The 18,767-nt window shown below is 38.4% G+C and overlaps 1 protein-coding gene across 2 annotated transcripts; it reads left to right on the forward strand.

Moving 5' to 3' along the window:
* Positions 1–482: 482 nt before the first annotated feature.
* DNAJA2 (DnaJ heat shock protein family (Hsp40) member A2) lies at positions 483–17,131 on the forward strand. Of its 2 annotated transcripts, none has more exons than XM_069082559.1 (9): positions 483–711; positions 2,551–2,610; positions 3,699–3,922; positions 6,713–6,793; positions 6,924–7,057; positions 8,295–8,491; positions 14,491–14,635; positions 14,803–14,930; positions 15,274–17,131. In XM_069082559.1, the coding sequence occupies exons 1-9, from the start codon at positions 634–636 to the stop codon at positions 15,460–15,462; spliced, it is 1,236 nt and encodes a 411-aa protein (XP_068938660.1). In that variant the 5' UTR covers positions 483–633; the 3' UTR covers positions 15,463–17,131. The 2 variants fall into 2 exon arrangements, with proteins under 2 accessions (XP_068938660.1, XP_068938659.1); XM_069082558.1 differs by lacking the exon at positions 483–711 and adding an exon at positions 1,437–1,553.
* Positions 17,132–18,767: the final 1,636 nt, after the last annotated feature.

Raw genomic sequence — 18,767 nt, forward strand, 5'->3', positions numbered from 1 at the left:
TTGCTAATCAGTGATGCCCCCACGTGACAAAATCACAGGTCTGGACTGAAGGGCATCCCTGAGAGACCTTCCAGCCGTAATAAAACCACAAAAAAGGATCCCATTAGGGGTCAAACACTGCCCTGCCCTGAGCCTCAGCTTCCCTATCTATAGAGAGGTCAGTCAGCTCTAGACGGTTTCCAAAGTCCCCCGCAGCTCCCATGATGCGTGACAAGAGAGGATTTCCAAGTTTGAGGGGAGATCTGAAGTCACTGTCAAGTTTTTCCCAGTATTTTCCCCGCACGATGAAAAAACAAACAAAAACCGAGAAACCTCCGAGATGTTTTCGGCTTCTATCCCAGTGGAGCCAGTGCCCCAACATTAGCCGGCTTTCCCTCCCCACCCCCCGCAGCTAGCCGGGTAACTGCCGGTCCCAACCATCTCCTAAATGGGAGGAGCTCGGCTGCGCCGCTGCGTCCGGCACCAAGGGGGCGGAGCCGGCTACCGACGTTATACGTAGGGTCAGAGTTCAGCCCCTCCTCTTCTTCCCTCCTCCTCCTCTCGCTTCTCCTTCTCCTCAGCCGCCGCCGCTGCCGCCTCTCGAGGGCCCGGGTTCGCCGCCGCTTTCTGCCGTCTCCCGCCCTCTGCCCCGCGATGGCGAATGTGGCCGATACGAAGCTCTACGACATCCTCGGGGTCCCTCCAGGCGCCAGCGAGAACGAGCTGAAGAAGGTAGCGGCATGCGCGGCCGGTGCGGCGCGGGGCCGGCCGGCCGGCGGGCGGGCGACGCGGGGCCGGGACTCGGGCTCCGGCCCATGCTCGGGGCATGTTTAAAGCTGGGCAGCCCCGGCGGGGAGAGCGGCCAGGCGGCGCGAGGGGGTGTACACCGTCCGGAGCTTGAGGCCGCGCCGGGGCCTGCCGGGGAAAGCGGAGCAGGCCTGGCTGGGGCCCACATGCGGCGTCCGGGCCTCGGCCTCCAGGCGGCTCCCTTCCTCCTCCGGCTTCCTGCCGCCGCCGCACCGGTGCCTCCCCCCACCCCCACACACCTCCCCCCTCTTCCGATCCTGCTCATCCCGCTGACCTTGGGAGCAGCGATGCCGGGCGGAAATGGAGGCCGGGGCTCCCCAGGGAGCCGTCCTGGGGCCTCCCACTCCATTTTTCAGGCTGTACCTTCCCCTAAACAAGGAACACCCCCGAGGGCCAGGCACTGAAACCTCCGCCCAGTGGCCGGCCCGAGAGCCGCCTCACCTCCCTCGAAACCCGGTGCCGAGGTCATCACCCCTGGAAGAACAGGTTGAACCAATGCACATGGATGCATCCTCAGCCCAGCCTTTACCCCCTCCTTACTAAAGGAGCCACAGATAAAAGGGGTGTGTTTATTGGGACGAGGGAGAAGCCTAGTTGGGAAAGGATCTTTCCACTGTGTCATCAGTGGCTAAAGCTTTTTCCCCTTTTCCGGGCCCTCTCTACTGATGATCCTAAGGGCTGAGGACTTCAGGTCTGGTGCTAGGAAAAGGCTCCCGCCATCACCTGGCCCCGAGCTCCTGCTGACATTTGGAGCAGCTGTGATTGATGTGAGAAATGTTTTCATGGTTGATGTTGCTGCTTCGTAACATGCAATGCCTCATCGCCACGGGTGACTAAACAGGGGCGTAGCACATGGGCATGTTGGGGTGCATTGTTGTGAAGGCTGGTCATTCAAATTGTTGGTTCTACTGGTATGAAACTAGCACTTGGTCTGAAGTATAAACACTTGAAGCCTCACTAAAAAAAGAAATGGAAGACCTTATTACTTCCTTGTAGTATTGCAGTCTTTCATCTGAGCATTTCAGAGCACCTAAGATACTTAATCCTCTCCGATTCCTTGGGACGAGGTATCAAAATCTGTGGGCTCGCTGAAATGGAATTGCCCTAGGCAATGAGGCCTGAGGACTGCTGGGAGTAAAATCTCTGAAAACGGGCTTCCTGTCACCTTACCGGAAGTGGCTTACTATTATATAATTCATTTCTCTGCGTGAAGGCTTTAGTTAAATATATAGTTTAGCGTGTACTTCCAATTCTACCAAGCCAAAGATCACAATATGATTTAATTACCCAGAGCATTCCTGTATGAAAATGAGTTGTAAGCTTATTTAAGCAGTTTCGTTTTGCCCTGTTGGGGGAGGGGGGAAAGACACTTTGAACATCTACTTGAGTTTATTTACAATCCCGTTTTGAATATTCATTAACTACTAGCATTTATGTAAATTATTGGAAACTTTTTTCCCTTGATTCTTTTCAATAAAGCACTCAGGACTAAGTGAGAGACTGAAACAATGTTCCATTATATTTTCTTGTATTTGTATCTCATTTTTTAACTCTTCAACTGTAATTTTAACTGGGGATGTTTTGGTTACATAAGCAAAATTATTTTGAAACTGAAATTATTAAATAAGTATCCTAGTGGAAAAGATATATATTTAAAATATAATCTTAGTGGATTTTTTTACTTCAAATTCTTCCTCAAAAAAGTGCAAGTTGAAATAGTCTTAACTACTCTTGTGAATAACTTTTTATTGTCCTTTCTCAAAGGCTTATAGAAAGTTGGCCAAGGAATACCACCCTGATAAGAATCCAAACGCAGGGGACAAAGTAAGTTTCAGATATTTGGGATTTTGTCTTTATCTTCCAAGGTGTTTATTTTTTAAACTTAGATTGGTTATGCTTCTTTTCAAAAGAAATATTTTCTTATTTATGCTAACAAAATCAGGTCTTGTTGGCATGAAGAGCAATGTAAATTGTGTAATAACACTTTTTAAAAAGGGCTGAAGGAGATAAGACTAGAAACAATTAATCTAAAAAATTGTAGCTTCTATTTCTTTAGACATTAAGGCTGTTTGGACCCTATTGTGTACATGACTCTTGGATTTCCCCTCATCTTCATAAAGTGAATGTGGGTATTTACAGTCTATATAAGGAGGCACACAAAATAATAGCTAATATAAAATAATGCATTTAAGTACATAAGAATTGCAAGCAAGGAATTATATTGGGTCTGAGTTGAGGTGAAGGTAATTACTGAAGGGAAGGGATTATGAAGTTTTTCTTAAAGAGTTGATATTTGCTGTGGACAGTAAAGGATTGGTCAGTAATTCAGTAGCTAGGGAAAGAATTCCTAAAATGAGAAACAACACAATCAAAAAGTACAAAAAGAGGCATCATAGTGTAATGGAAATTCTTAATGTGTTACCTTAAGTGAATCACTTAAGTTTTCTGGACCTTAGTTTCCTCATGTAAAATAACAGGCTTGGATTAGATGACTTAGATTATTTCCAGTTCTGCATACTATAAATTTTCATTAACAATATTTGGATACACTGCAGCAGGTTTTTAATTAAGAGGTTGATTGCTATACCACTTCTGTCAGTGTGTGGTTAGACAGTAATATAAACAGATTTTAATGTTAGCCAAAGCAAAATGTAATCGAGAGACTCATTTTGCTGCAGTGAGAAAAGCAAAATGAAAATATTTTTAGCATTAATCCTTATTACCATGAATAATGGTAATAAAGTTGGTTGTATTTTTTTCTTCTAAAAGACTGAGAAAACAGATATAATACAGAGAGCCCTGAAAAAAAACTTACAGGGCCCACCTTCTAGTCCTGTTTCTATGACCAAATAGAAGAACTCTAAGGTCCCTTCTAGCACTAAAATTCATTTTTATTTTTATTTTATTTGTAGTTCAAAGAAATAAGTTTTGCATATGAAGTTTTATCAAACCCTGAGAAACGGGAGTTATATGATCGATATGGAGAGCAAGGCCTTCGAGAAGGTAGTGGTGGAGGCAGTGGCATGGATGATATTTTTTCTCACATTTTTGGTGGAGGATTGTTCAGTTTTATGGGTAATCAAAATAGAAGTCGAAATGGTAGAAGAAGAGGCGAGGACATGATGCATCCACTCAAGTGAGTATTTTTTTTATAACCCAGTTATTATAATCTAATATACTCATTGAATAAAAATCATTTCTATAGAAGTATTATTATCAGAAAAAATATTTTGTGTCTGTGGGGCCCCTCCATGAAATAGATTTTATTATACAAGTTACCTGGCTGTACTTCAGTTCACATTTTGATCTGTGTTTAGTCTTTTTCACTTTGTTGGAAGGTGCTTTTGTGGAGTGCTTCTGAGGCTGCTTGTTATATGATCTAAATCTTCAAGGCTGTTTTGTTGAAGTAATTAAATGTTTTAACTCTGGTTAGAGACCATCAAGTTGAGTGACTCGTGTGAGGGTTGGTTTTTGTTTACAAGTAAAATCACAGATTATTTGATCCTTAGTATAAGTCCCTACATTGGTTTCTGGTGGAGTATGTTGGCTTTTAGCCTATACTAACCTGCCAGCATATGATTAGTTTCTGACCTTGATCTTACACTTGGAACCTGGAGGTCCTCTAAGATTTGAAATGGCTGTTTCACATTATGTAACATAGAAGGTTTTATTACCTGTTAAATGTTATATGGACTAACAGTAACTTTGGAGAAATTCTAAGTTTCAAAAAATTGGGTACTCTTAATTATCAGTGTTTCCAGTACCTCGCTTTTACATTTGAAGAAAAAGTGGAATCCTATATGAACTTAATCACTTTTTGTCTATTCTCTTCAAAAAATACTTGGATTTAAAGGACATATTTTTCTTTTTTTAATCTTGTGAAAATCATATGAAAATTTTTGTGTTCTATCCCAGTGAGGTAAGAATTTAGTCCATAGTGGTTTTGTTTAAATTTCATTCTTATCTCAGTCAAGATACTTTTTCCCAAAAATGATTGAAAATACTGTATCTCTTGGTTTTAAGCTTCTCTTGCATTTTCTTAGATCAAACTTTTATATCTATACAGCTTCCAAGTGTGAGACTAGGATTTCTTTGTACTATCTTGAATATTGCCTCAGCTAGTTGTGGATATTAAGGTAATTTGGAGTATTTTGGGGGGTTTTCCAAGTGATTGAAAATACTGTACCTTTTGGTTTTATGGTTCCCTTGCATTTTCTTAGAATAAACCTTGTATCTGCATAGTTCCAAGTTTGACTAGGATTTCTTTGTACTGCCTTAGATGTTTCGTTTTCTTTGTTAGTTGTAATATTAAGGTCATTTGTAGACATGGATTTGTAACATGGTTACAGTACATTTCTTTACCATGTTTTAAATTTACCTTTAAACCATTAGATAACTTTCAAATACAAAATATTGTCTGAGCTGTAGGTGTCAATAAATGGAAATGTTGTCACTCCTTGTTTTATCCAGAAATACCTATAGACTCCTTTACATGCCAGGAGAACATATTGATAGTTTTGAACCAAACAGAGTAAATCATTTAGGACCAATCTGACTCCTCCACTAAAGTCCTACATTTTTCAGTGGGGTTTGTGGTGGTGATACATTCTGGGCTCTCCAAGTAGAGTACAACTCTAGCAGGTTCTGTCAGGCTAGAAAGTTTTCTAGCATGGGCTCTGACTCCATTGTGAGAACCAGCCTATCCCATCACTAAATTGACTGCAGAGGGATTAATTTTTCTACCTTAAAAACTGACAGTCCACCCAAAGATTGTAAAGCGTAACAAGACATAGCTGGTAAGGATGAATCTTATGTGTTACAGGTTTGCTTTTACTAAATGCTTGTCCATTTTTAATTGTTTTTTAAATATTTCATTGTATATAGACTAGTTGGAGTGTGGAATTTTAGGGTTTCTTTTGTTGAAGATATCTGCTATAATCTTCTAAGACTTCTTCCATTACTTGAGTGAAAAACATTTAAGTCTTTACTTTATGCCAACCACTATGCTAATTGCTGAGAATAAAAATAATGTAGAAGACTGTCTCTGCCCTCAAGGAATTTACAATCTAATGAGAAGTGGTAGCAAAGGAATGGTGTTTTGGTTTGAAAAGCCATAGGGATGTGAGGAGTCGATTGATTCCATTACTTTTTCCAGAAGCAATGAAAGTATTGATTTGATTTCTACTCCCCAAGCAAGAAGAGGACAATGGTTATAAATGCATATAGGAAGAAAGATGGTGAAGGTGGAGGACTGGAAATGTGGTCTGGGGCTACATAGGTTACAGTGAACTATTTGAGTTTGCCCTCATTGACTCACCTATCAGAATATCTCAAACATAGGATGGGTGACCTAAAGTTGAGTCAGTCTGTTTTGGTTCCAGTGATAGTACAGTATTTGCAGTGTGCTCAGATTGCAATTTGAGAAGGTATGCCTTTTCCTCTACTGTGCTTTTATTGAAAAGGGTTGGAAAACAGGAAATGGAATAAATTGCCATCTTTTTGTTTTAATCAGGAGGGTGACTCTCATTGTATCTATCCTCTATACTACAGACTAAGGCTCCCATATCTGAATGTCTTTCAAGGGCCCCCTCCCTCTCCACCCACCTCTTCCCTAAACCATAGTGGAATTTTCTTTCTGTCAACAGTCTTATCAGTGCATTTAGAGGAACAGAAACCAGAGAGCTTGGCTTTATACTCTGATATATGGGAAGTCCTACTTACTATATTCCACTGGTAATAAAAAAAAATCAGCTTCATATTCTAGCCACAAAAATAAAATATCAATTACATTGGTTTTAAAAGGATTACTTAGTAATTCTTTGTTGTAAAAAGTTTTAGTGGAATTGGATATGAAAAGACATCTTAGTGCTTTATGCTGATTCAGCAATGCTGGAAGTTGAACACAATTTTATTTTTATATTTTCAGGGTATCTTTAGAAGATCTTTATAATGGCAAGACCACCAAACTGCAACTTAGCAAAAATGTTCTTTGTAGTGCATGCAGTGGGTAAGTGTATATTTTTATTTTGTCTTATTAGGAAGATTTCTTCAATTTTAATAACCCATCAAAATCCTATACCATAGGTGGTTTGGTTTTTTTTTTTTAAGTCTCATTAAGAAATTTGCTTCATCTTTAGCCAAGGTGGCAAGACAGGAGCTGTTCAGAAATGTAGTGCTTGTCGGGGTCGAGGTGTACGAATAATGATAAGACAGCTGGCTCCTGGGATGGTACAGCAGATGCAGTCTGTGTGCTCCGATTGTAATGGAGAAGGTATGCCAACATTTCTTTTCCTTTTGTTGAAAAGGGTTGGAAACAGCAAATGGAATTAGTTGCTTTGTTTTTTTTTATTTCTCAGTGTTTTTATTCACCTATTTGTGTATAAATATAAAACAGCTTAATATTAACAAGAAGAATGGATAGTAGTATAATCCATTCTTCATCAGCAAAATAAATGACAGTATTGTCATGTGTTCTAAACTGGTTTGAGATGTTTCATCTCCAATAAGATAGATGATAAACAGTTCTATTTCCTTCTTGAAGTACAAATCCTAGAATAATTTCACTCTTCCTTTTCATTTTAAAGGTTATTTGAATGGAGTGGGTGACAACAAATTGATTCAGTTAACATTTAGATAAGTGGAGGATTTAAAATTAGTTTTTACTTCCATGAAGAATAGATTTTAGCAGTGGAGACAAAGTAATACTTTCTAACTAAAATACTTAGGGTTACAAGATGAAATATGCTTACCCACTTCCTGAAGGAAGAGAGGTGATAAACTCAGTCTTGACTGAAGCATTAATTTTGTATACATGGCCGGGTAGAATTTGTTTTGGTTGCTTATTCATGTTTGTAACAAAGGTTGCTTTTTTCCCCAGGGTTGGGGGGAGGGGGAAGAAGGGAGGAGATAAAGTGGATTTTTCTTCATTGAAAAAAAAAAATTAAAAGTATTTAGGGTTACTGATTTGTCCATAAAAAATCCCATAAAGGTAGGTCGCTACTTTATTTCTTAAGTGGTGAGATAAGGGTCCTTAAGCCATAGAGAACTGAAGATTTTCTATTTCATATATATATATCATAGTATTATAATAACCATCAGAATAAGTAACTCAGTCCTCAGTGGTAGGCAGTAGTCTTTTTTGCTTTTTGGAGGGGGAATGGTAGGGCAGTTGGGGTTAAGTGACTTGCCCAAGGTCACATGGCTAGTTTTATGTTAAGTGTCTGAGGCCGAATTTGAACTCAGGTCCTCCTGATTCCAGGGCTGGTGCTCTCTTCATTTCACCACCTAGCCTGGGTACCCCACCCTGTCTTTCTCTTTGATAGCCATAATGGCACCCTTTTTTAATACAGAATGTATGTGTTAAAATGAAACTCCAAGCAAAGGTTGGTGGTTTGTTTGGTTTTTTTTAACCAACAAAAATATGACTTATTTATATAAATATGTTTTTAAATACTATAATATTTCTCCTTCATAAACTCAGCAATTTTTTTCCCTTTCAATCTTTCTAGGAGAAGTAATTAATGAGAAAGATCGTTGTAAAAAATGTGAAGGAAAGAAGGTCATAAAAGAAGTGAAGATTCTTGAAGTCCATGTAGATAAAGGCATGAAACATGGACAAAGAATTACATTTACTGGAGAAGCAGACCAGGCCCCAGGAGTGGAACCAGGAGATATTGTTCTTTTGCTACAAGAGAAAGAGCATGAGGTAATTTCTTTAATTGATATAACTAGATTTGTGACATTGGGCACTTCAGTTTTCTCTCTAACGAGTTGTGTTGCCTGTGGCAGCCAGATTACTTTGGTTGAGCCTAAGGGGAAATTGACAAATGGTTCCTATTGGGGAAAGTGTGGAGGATGGTTTTGGTTTGAGATATTCTCAGCACCTCAATTTAGCTGTCATCATTAATGGCTGCCATTAGTGCTAGATAAGTAAGTGTTTAATAAATTTATATTGAATTATGGGTGCAGTATAAATTAAATAAGTGTTTTATGTTCATTTAGCAGTTATTTTTTTTTTTTTTGCCTTTTGGAGGGCAGTTGGGGTTAAGCAACTTGCCCAAGGTTACATGGCCAGTTTTTTTGTGTGGGTGTTAAGTGTCTGAGGCCAGAACCGAACTCAGGTCCTCCTGACTCCGGGGCCAGCACTTTACTCACTGTGCCACCTAGCTGCCCCTTTTAGTTATTTAGCAGTTATTAAGTTAGTCATTAAAAAATGAAACCCTGGTGTCACATCTTACATCCATATCTAGTTTGAGTGAGTCTTATTTGCATTGTTAGACTAAAACAAACATAATGGTAAGTAGGAGGAAAGTTAATACTGACAGATTGTTCACCATAGAATTTTTGCTTGGTAAGGAGATTAACCAAATCTTTCATGTAGAAAACAAAAGAGAGGGTTGTGATAAAGGTTACCCTGAATTTTTACTTAGGAGGATGATAAAGCAAATTGCACTGTTTTAACATTCAAAACCAATGAAAAGAAATCGAGCAGTTGGGCAAAATTGGGAATGTTTATTTCAACTTCACCCTCTATGGAAATCAGAATACACTGAATTAAGTTTATCTATTTTTAGTTTGACATTCATTTCCACAAGCCCCCCCCCCCCCTTTTTTTAAGGAAAGGAAAGGCAATTGGGGTTAAGTGACTTGCCCAAGGTTACACAGCTAGTGTCAAGTATCTTGAGGCTGGATAGGGCTAGTGCTCTATTCACTGCGCCACCTAGCTGCCCCTGTAGTTACTTTCAACAGAATCACTGCGTTGAAAGTATGCACAATTTTGAAATTATTTCATATTGCTGTTCAGAGTTTTTACATCAGTCTCACCAACCAATTAGTGTGCCTTTCTCCTCGTCATCGCATTAAGATGTTACCCTTTTTTTCTCTAGTTTTGCCATTCTGGTAAATAGTCCCCTTTGTAAATTGTGTTTTATGTCCTTTGACCACTGCTACATTAGGAATTTTCTGTTAAGTCTTGTAAATGTATCTGATGTAGATGCATTATTTTCTGTGTCTGGCTCATAACAAGTCAAGCAGGCATTTTTTTTCTTTTTGGAGGGCAGTTGGGGTTAAATGATTTGCCCAGGGTCACACGGTAGTTTTTGTGTTAAGTGTCTGAGGCCGGATTTGAACTCAGGTCCTCCTGACTCCCGGGCCAGTGCTCTATTCACTGCACCACCTAGCCGCCCCAAAGCAGGCATTTATTATGTACCAGGAAATTCTGAAAATACAAAGAAAGGCAAAAATAATCCCTGTCTTCAAGAATCATCCATTCCAAAGAGGGAGAGACAAGACCAAGACCAAATGTAGATGATTACATACATACAAACTATATATAGACTAAATCTTAAGTTAATCTCAGAGGGGTGGGCAGTATCAGCTGGTAGGGGGGATGGAGAAAGACTAGCTGAAGAAAGTGAGATTTGAGCTGAATCTTGAAGGAGAAGAGGAAAACTGAGACAGAGATATAGTGGGCATTGGACAGCCAGGCAGTGGCAGAGAGGTGGAATATATTTTGAGGGCACAGCAAGTAGGCCATTGTAAATTCATGGAGAGAATTAAAAGTGTAAGACAAACTGGAAAGGTAAACTGGTAGGAAGGGATTCAGTTATGAAGAACTTTGGCAAACACAGAATTTTATATTTGATTCTAGAAGTAGTAGAGAGCCACTGGACTTTGAATACAGGGGAATGACATGATGAGACCTACCTGTGTTTTAAGAAAACCATCTTAGCAGTTGAATGGAAGATGGATTGGGTTAATAACAGACTTAAGGCCAGGAAACCTATTGAAAAGCTATTGCAGTAATTCAGATGAACAATGATAAGGACCTCATCTAGAGATAGTTGTGTAAGTGAACCAGAGGGGACATGCAAGAAACATTGTGAAAGTAGAAAAAATATCTGGCAGTTGTTTAGGTGTGTGGGATGAGTGAGAGTGGAGTCAAGGGTGACACCAAGCTTTCAGTCCTGGGTGTAGGGAAAATGCTAGTGCCCTCAAAAGTAATATCTTAAGTTCAGAAAAGGGGAGGAATTGGGGGTAGAAAGATCTGTTTTAGACATTATGAAATTGAGATGTCTTTGGACACCCAGTTTGAGATGTCCAAAAAGCAGTTAGTGATGGTAGATTGTAGCTCAAGAGAGGCTAGGGCTAAATAGGTAGATGTGAGAATCATCTGCATAGAGGTAATAACTGAACTCAGGGGAACTGATGAGATCACCAAGTGAAATAGTAAAAAGAGAAAAGGGCCTGCTTACCTTACCTTTACCTCACTACTTACCAGAAGTAGTGAGGGCCTCCAGGGTTGGAATGATGTGTTGTAGAAGAAACAAAACTTGAATATTTTTAGAAATTATTTACTGTTTTTAAAAGTGTAGTTTTTGATAGTATTTGTTTTTCATGCAAATAAGAAGCATGGCTTCCCTATCATTTTCAAATAATTACTGTTGAGAGGAAAATTTGGCTTATCAGACAATGCCTTTAGTAGCCACGTTGACTTAGATATACTGTCACTTAGGACAAACCTCTCCTAGCACTCTTTTTTAGCACCACCACGATTCCCTGCCAAGTCTGCTGTCAAAACAACAGCTAATACAGTCTAGGAGATTTAAAATTTTTTTTTCAAAATCTGATATTTTGTTGTATCTGTAAATACTGTGTTAGGTATTTAGCTTTCCCCTTGGTTCATATAGCAGGCTATGCTTTGACCAAAGGTTCCCTCCTTTAAGAAGAAAGTTTTTCAGAAATACCATATGCTTACTTCTCCAGTTTGTCCTAACAGGATAAAATGAAATAAACAACCTTCTTTTTCAGAAGGCACATACTAATAAAATCCAGGTTTAAGGTACTTCCTTTTTTTATATACTTTCACATAAAGTTCAAAAGCTAAAACTTAAGTACAGGCAAAAATAAAGTTTCTCACACCAGAACTCCCATATTGTATGTTGCTCAGATTTGAAATTTGTTGATACTTTATGTAGTGCCAAACATTATTCCTCCTACACACACCAGAAGCTCAGAGTGGTTTCTACATTAGCATTGATCAACCCAAACTGTACTAAAATAGCTAAATTTTCTACTTGAAACCAACAGCTCCTCTAGGATGAGGGAGGTAAAGGGATATATGAAGTAAGGTAGATTGCACATTCACTGGATTAGCATTGTACTTGTTCTTTATATCTCCTTTCTCCAGCTTGCATAATTCATACACACAAGCCTCCCATTTGATTGGAGGGGACAGGGCAATATGTACTCTATTTTGGAATTTTAAAGCAGAAAACAATGATTATTGAGTCCAACTCCTTTATTTTATAAAGAAGAAATCAGAGGCCCATCATGGGAAAGAGGATTGCCCAAGGTTATACATTACATTATACAGGCAATAGCAGAACCACATCTCTAGAATCTGGATCTCCTTTATCCCTGTCCATTCACTACCTTTTTCTTCTCCAATTTAAATCTTTCCCAAAGCATTAGCATTCAAGATAATTTCTTTCTAGCCAGTTTATTATATTCTGTGCTTATAAGCTAAAAAATAAAGCAGTATTGTTTTCTAATGTGTTTCATATTATACCTTTGACATGAGAAGCAGTATAAAATAGTATATAAAGAGCTGGCATGAAGACCTGAATTCAAGTTCCATCAAGTTCAAAATAACCATACTGTTTTTATGTCTCTAATCAGGTTGTTTAACTCTTAGTACCCCTTATAATTCTTCAGACTAAGTAAGATTTGAAGAGGAGGAGTTGATCAACATTGGTATTTGTTGTATATCTATATCAATATTATAGATTAACTAGACCATTTATAAAAACTTTAGTTCAGAATTCCAAACAGTGTTATGAATTGGGTTTTGGTAGCCTAACATATATAGCATTTTAAGGTTTGTAGAGTGCTTTATGTATCATTTCATCCTTACAGTTCCCCCCCCCTTTTTTTTTGAGGGTGAAGGCAGGGCAATTGGGGTTAAGTGACTTGACCAAGGTCACACAGCTAGTAAGTGTTAAATGTCTGAGGTCTGGTTTGAACTCAGGTCCTCCTGACTCCAGGGCCTGTACTCTATGCCACCTAGCTGCCCTGATCCTTATAATTCTTTTTTTAGGTAAGTGCTATTAGTCTCATTTTACAAGGTAAGGAAAATAGACTGAGTTTAAATGACTTGTTCATAGTCACAGAGCTAATAAGTGTCTGAGGCAGAATTTGAGCTGAGGTTTTCCTGATTTAAAGTTAACAATGCATGTGCTCCCAAGCAGCTTGTATACCTTGAAATTTTCAGTCAGCATGATATAATATATTGGTGATTTAGATAAAGTTAATATCCTGTATTCCTTGACAATAGACTGGGCCCCTAATGTTCTGCATGTTTTTTTTAGTTTTCAACTAAATTTTTCTTAAAAAAAAAAAACAAAACTAAAATTTCCCAAAGATTGAGTTACAGATTTTCTTACCATCTCTCCCAACCCCCCTACCCCAAGATGCAAGCATACTGAATACCTCTTCCCCAAATCTGCCTTCTCTCCCCCCCCTTACTTTCTTGTAGGACAAGATGGATTTCTATACCCCATTGCCTGTATATCTTATTTCTTGGTTGCATTCCACATGTGTATTATTGCAGTGACCTCCTTGTTGCCCTTTCTGCTTTTTTCTCCCTTCGATCTGTATTGCATCATGCCACCAGATGAATCTTCCTAATACACGAATTTATTCTATCACTTCTGCTCAGAAACCTTTTGCTCCCCATTTCCGACCACTTCAGGACTAAACTCTTCCATCAGATTTTCATAGGTCTACATAAATCATACCTTCTCTATATTATCTCTCCTACCCTCTTCTCTCTTCTGTAACACATACAATATGTTTTTGTTTTTTTTAAGCAATCGGGGTTAAGTAACTTGCTTAAGGTTACATGGCCAGTTATTTCTGGGTGTGGTGCTGAGTATCTGAGCCCGGATTTGATCCCCAGGTCATCCTGACACTGGAGCCGGTACTCTTACTCACTGTGCTACCTGGCCGCCCCTGCAATATGTTCTTAATAAATATCTCCAGACACTTCTTGCCTTATCTTGCCATGGCTTTTCTTCACATTATCTAAAATGTCCTCTTCCAGTCCCAGTCTTTCCACGATCTGTTTCAGGTCCAGTTCTTATTTCCCAACTCCCACACAGGATTGGGAGTTCTTTTAAGGCGGGGCAATGTGTCATACCCTGTCCTTAATAATCTCCACCGTGACTTGAACACAAAGCTGGACACATGGGTATTGAACAAGTCCCTAGGTCAGGGAAGCTGAGAACTGGCATAGCTGTCCTGCTATTAAAAAAAGTAAATGATAACAAATATAGCCCTTCATTTCACTACCTTGCTTCAGAACTGTTAACTTCTGCCTTCAAGACATGAATGAACCATTTCTCGTTAGAGTTTAATTAGGATGCACTGAGCAATGCTAAGCTCAATTTGGATTCTAGTATAAGAATTTAAGAATATAAGAATATTAACTAATAAAAGTACCTGCTTCAAGTCTTGCTTCCTTCTCTCTGAGAACAACAGGTAAAGAGGCACTGGGTTTTTCATATACTGAACTCTATGTTAATCAAACATAATCAAAGTTTTTTTTTCTAGTAGTCCCATCCTTTGTATGTTTCAATATACATGCTAGCCCGTGATTCTACATACAGTTAATAGTCAAATTGTTCTCCGTTTTTCAATCCATAGGTGTTCCAGAGAGATGGAAATGATTTACATATGACACACAAGATAGGACTTGTTGAAGCACTATGTGGATTTCAGTTCACATTTAAGCACCTAGATGCCCGTCAAATTGTGGTGAAATATCCACCTGGCAAAGTAATTGAACCAGGTATTTTGTTTTAAAGACCTAATTAGATATAATCCTAGTTTTGGTATGTTAATAACAATGTATAGTTTCATCATTTTAAAAACTAAGCACATATGTCTGGAGCATGTTAAACTCTTTTGAGTAACATACTAATTTGTAGTTTTCTTTTTGGGTTCCCAAATATAAAGGCTGTGTCCGTGTAGTTCGAGGAGAAGGAATGCCACAGTATCGTAATCCCTTTGAAAAGGGTGATCTTTACATAAAGTTTGATGTACAGTTTCCTGAAAACAACTGGATTAGCCCAGAGAAACTTTCTGTAAGTGTTTTATCAACTAATTTAAATAGCGATCTGGTATTTATATCATTAATGATGCAGGGTTATTTTTTTTTTGGAGTTGCTAAATCCATGATGCCAAGATTATGAAAATCTCTGGTTCTCTTCACATGATTTGCTTATAAAATTAATGTATTTGGGTGTTTGCATTCCTGCTTGGTGGAGGTTTATACTGGTAATACTCCATAATGGTATAGTCCATTCAGGATCAGTAGTCAGTCCCTTTCCATTCAGCCCTTTAAGAAGGCATTTCCATCTAGATTATGTCCAAAGGGAGACTGAAGCTGTCACTTTGAAGAACCTAACAGTTCTTTTTTTTTTAAAGGAACTTGAAGACCTCCTTCCAGCCAGACCTGAAGTTCCTAGTGTGATTGGTGATACAGAAGAGGTAGATCTTCAGGAGTTTGATAGCACTCGAGGCTCTGCAGGTGGTCAGAGGAGGGAGGCTTATAATGACAGCTCCGATGAGGAAAGTAGCCATCATGGACCTGGAGTACAGTGTGCCCACCAGTAAACATTGCTTTAAAAAAGAAGAAAAAGAAAAGTTGCACAAAAGGAAATACTTTCCAGTTTTGCCTGATTTGTTTTCAGCAATCTAGCTGGATTGTCTAAGCAATCCAGATGAACTGATGGACATCTATTGCTGTATGTGTAACTTTTAAATTGGTTATAGTATCTACAGAGAGTGTATAATTTAAACTAACCACAAAGCTTTACATCTTCATTTTGACTGTTCTGTAGCAGAATAAAGCACTTGAAAGGAAAAGATTCCCTTTCACATGGGTTCTAAGTTTCAGTACTGGTATCCGTGCTTGATTTTTACAGTTGTGTAGATTTTGTTTCCTATTTTAAATTCAACTCCTACATTGTAAAGTTTGTGTACAATTTGTCCTGAGGCTTTGTATTTGGCTGCACTTGCATAAGCTGCTACAAATAGAATAAAGAATTTCATAGCCTGTATCTATCATTTAGATGCATGGTCAATGGGCTTTGCACACAATGGGTTTGGAGCTGAGTGGGAACAATGGAAAAACTACATTGGAAATGGTTGTAAAGTTTTGGGAGGTTTTCATTTTGTTTTGTTTTGGTTTGTTTTTTTTTTTTTACCATCTTGTGAAAGTTTCTGAACTGAGTAATAAAAATAGTTGGTGGAAATTATTCCCATGTGTCACATTTTTAGAGGGATGCACACACATTGAGAGGAAAAAAATATCTTGTTCTGCTTCTTAAACAGCCCTTTAAAAAACCCATTGGTGTAAAAGTTTTTGTGCTCTAAGCACCTGCCCATTTTGCAGTTATAAATGACAAAAGTCGGAATTTGGTAGAAACAGGCTTTATTGATATAAAAAATGAGACTTTGTAGTGTGTGTCAGCCAAGAATATCTAAGTTATATAACCACTAAGTCTTGATCCTCCCAGCAATGCTGGCCAGGCTAATGCCTTTCTATACTCCCTTTTTATAGGGCTCAACTAAGGTTACAGCAAATCAGTAGTAGAACCATGTCTATATAGAACCTATTACAGTGCTGTATTCATAAGTGTTAAGTAAGTTAATAATGATCTGTCTTCCACTTTCAGTTGAGTATTCGAAACTGGGGGAGCAATGATTGTTACTAGTATTTTAGAAAAGTAAGAAGGTTAAACTGGTATAAGAAAAATTGGGTAAAACTATATAATATGAAGGTATAAAAAAATGTTTTGAAGTTATTGTTTCTGTTCTTTCTACCCTTTGATCTTTCCTTTACTCCCAAGTAAATGTTCATTGAACACACTGATTTGAGGGGGAAAAGGTAGAAGTCAAATTATCACATAGTTTAATAGCTTCTGTAAATGGGACACATAGGAAAGGAGGTGAAACAAAGCCAAACTATTGAATTATGTGTTAGGCCATCCATTAGCCTGGCTAACCAACACTTTGGATTCATTAATTCCAAGGTCTAACAAAATCTGAAGGAGTAAAAATTTCAGGGAAATATTCCTGACAATAATCAGGGCCTGTGAGACTTAAGTTATTACCCAACAACCTCCACTGTACCAAAAAAATAATAATAAAACCAGCCTTGGCTAGAAATAAACAAAATTTTTGTATCCAAGGTTACTTCCCCACAAGCACTGAACAAAAGAAATACAGTGACTTAATATTAAAGTTTGTGGCCTTTCCAATAAAGGTTTATAAAACAGTGTTTCAGTGTAATCTTTCTTTCAGTCTCCCAGCCAGGTAAAGATATAAGTAGCATGAAAGACTAAGAACATCTTAAGAATTGGAAGATAATAGAATATTTTAAGCATATGAGTTTCTTTAAAAGATCTGCATTTTTATCAGGACATGAATTATACAGACAGCAGCCTGCCTCCTCAGATGGTTTCTGGGAATTGCTTAGTCAGTCTATGTCCCAGCTAAACTAGATTACCAGTTTTTCCCAAGTCTTGCCTCCTTCTAGATAAGTACATTCCTGTTGGCCATCTACCTCAGAGCTACAGAATACTGGTCTCCACCTAATGACATCTTTATTTTCTCTCAGTACCCAGGTCAGGTGCTACCTTCTTCATTTAAGCCTTTGTTCATCCAGGCCCTACTAAAGTGATCTCAATTCAGTTCAGGAAGCATTAGTTTGTAAACTATAAACCAGGCATATAAAGATGAAATAATCCCTACCTTCCAAGAGTTTACATTCTTAAGTTTGTAGTTCACCTACATCTCTCTTTCTCAAACCTAACAGTATATTTTGCTCAGATCCTATTCTACTTTGTATTATAACAGGAAAGTGCACTGGATTTGTAATTGGAGCACCTGAGTTCAAATCCTAACCACTATTTAATCCCTGTGGGATGTTGGACATATCAGTTAACCTTTTTTAGTCTCTTTTTATGAGGAATTTGGACCAGAAGTAGGGGTAAGGTCCCTTCTAGCTCTATGTTCCTACATTGTTTCCATCTTTGGTTCACAGTGCTTTACCCATATTGGACACTAATAAATTTTTCCTGAATTGAAAGCACCTGTCAGAGTTTATATTTTGCTAGCATAACCTTTAAGATTACAGAATGCAGTATGATGTTCTTGCCATGATAAGGTGTCAGGAAGACTCTTAGATAGTGAATCAAATGGCACGAGTCACTGAAAATTTAGATAAAACAACATAGCTTTGATTCATAGTATATTACTATTATCCAATTAGACTCTGACCCTTGGAAAAAAGAGACTTCTGAAATAAAATTACAAATTCAAAAGGAGTAGTCTACAAAAAGTTCTGGAAAAGTGGAATTAATCAATTCTAGATGACACGGTGCATGCTATTCAAACTAAATCTGTCAGGCCAAGTTGCCACTGACGTCTGACCTCTGGGCCTAGCTAATTCTCTGCCAATTGTTTAGAGCCTCTCTGTAAGCATCTTCATTCCCATCTCTTCATTTGCTTGGTGGTACATGAACTTGGGAGCCCTTATTTAAAGGATAGGTTGCTAATTCAAAGAAACCTCAAGTTCCTTGGCTTGCTAACTGATCATTCCTAGGAAGGCCTTATATTGTAGGGAAGTGCTTCACACCTCTCATCTAGAATGGAAATTTTAGGGAACTGAAATAGCAATTGACCTAATTAAATCCTCTGCATTCTCATTAAAAATAACTTGAACTTCAAGGGAATATACTGCTTCATTTCTTTGTGTTTCAATCATGTCTGACTCTTCATGACCCCATTTGGGGTTTTCTTGGCAAAGATACTGGAGTGGTTTGCCATTTTCTTCTCCAACTCATTTTGCATATGTGAAACTGAGGCAGACAGAGTTAAAGACTTGCCCAGGGTCACATAGCTAGTAAGTGTCT

This window comes from Petaurus breviceps, unplaced genomic scaffold, assembly GCF_028583685.1.
Source record: "Petaurus breviceps papuanus isolate PSGF00001 unplaced genomic scaffold, PetGlider_PUasm1.0 171, whole genome shotgun sequence".
NCBI classification, from domain to species: Eukaryota; Metazoa; Chordata; class Mammalia; order Diprotodontia; family Petauridae; genus Petaurus; species Petaurus breviceps.

Excerpts from the sequence above, each read along its gene's own strand:
- DNAJA2 (XM_069082558.1), top strand. The coding sequence starts at position 1,452 with ATGATCCTAAGGGCTGAGGACTTCAGGTCTGGTGCTAGGAAAAGGCTC. Across the intron at positions 1,554-2,550 it reads TTGGAGCAGCTGTGATTGAT|GCTTATAGAAAGTTGGCCAA; the intron begins GTGAGAAATGTT and ends CCTTTCTCAAAG. Across the intron at positions 14,931-15,273 it reads TTAGCCCAGAGAAACTTTCT|GAACTTGAAGACCTCCTTCC; the intron begins GTAAGTGTTTTA and ends TTTTTTTTAAAG.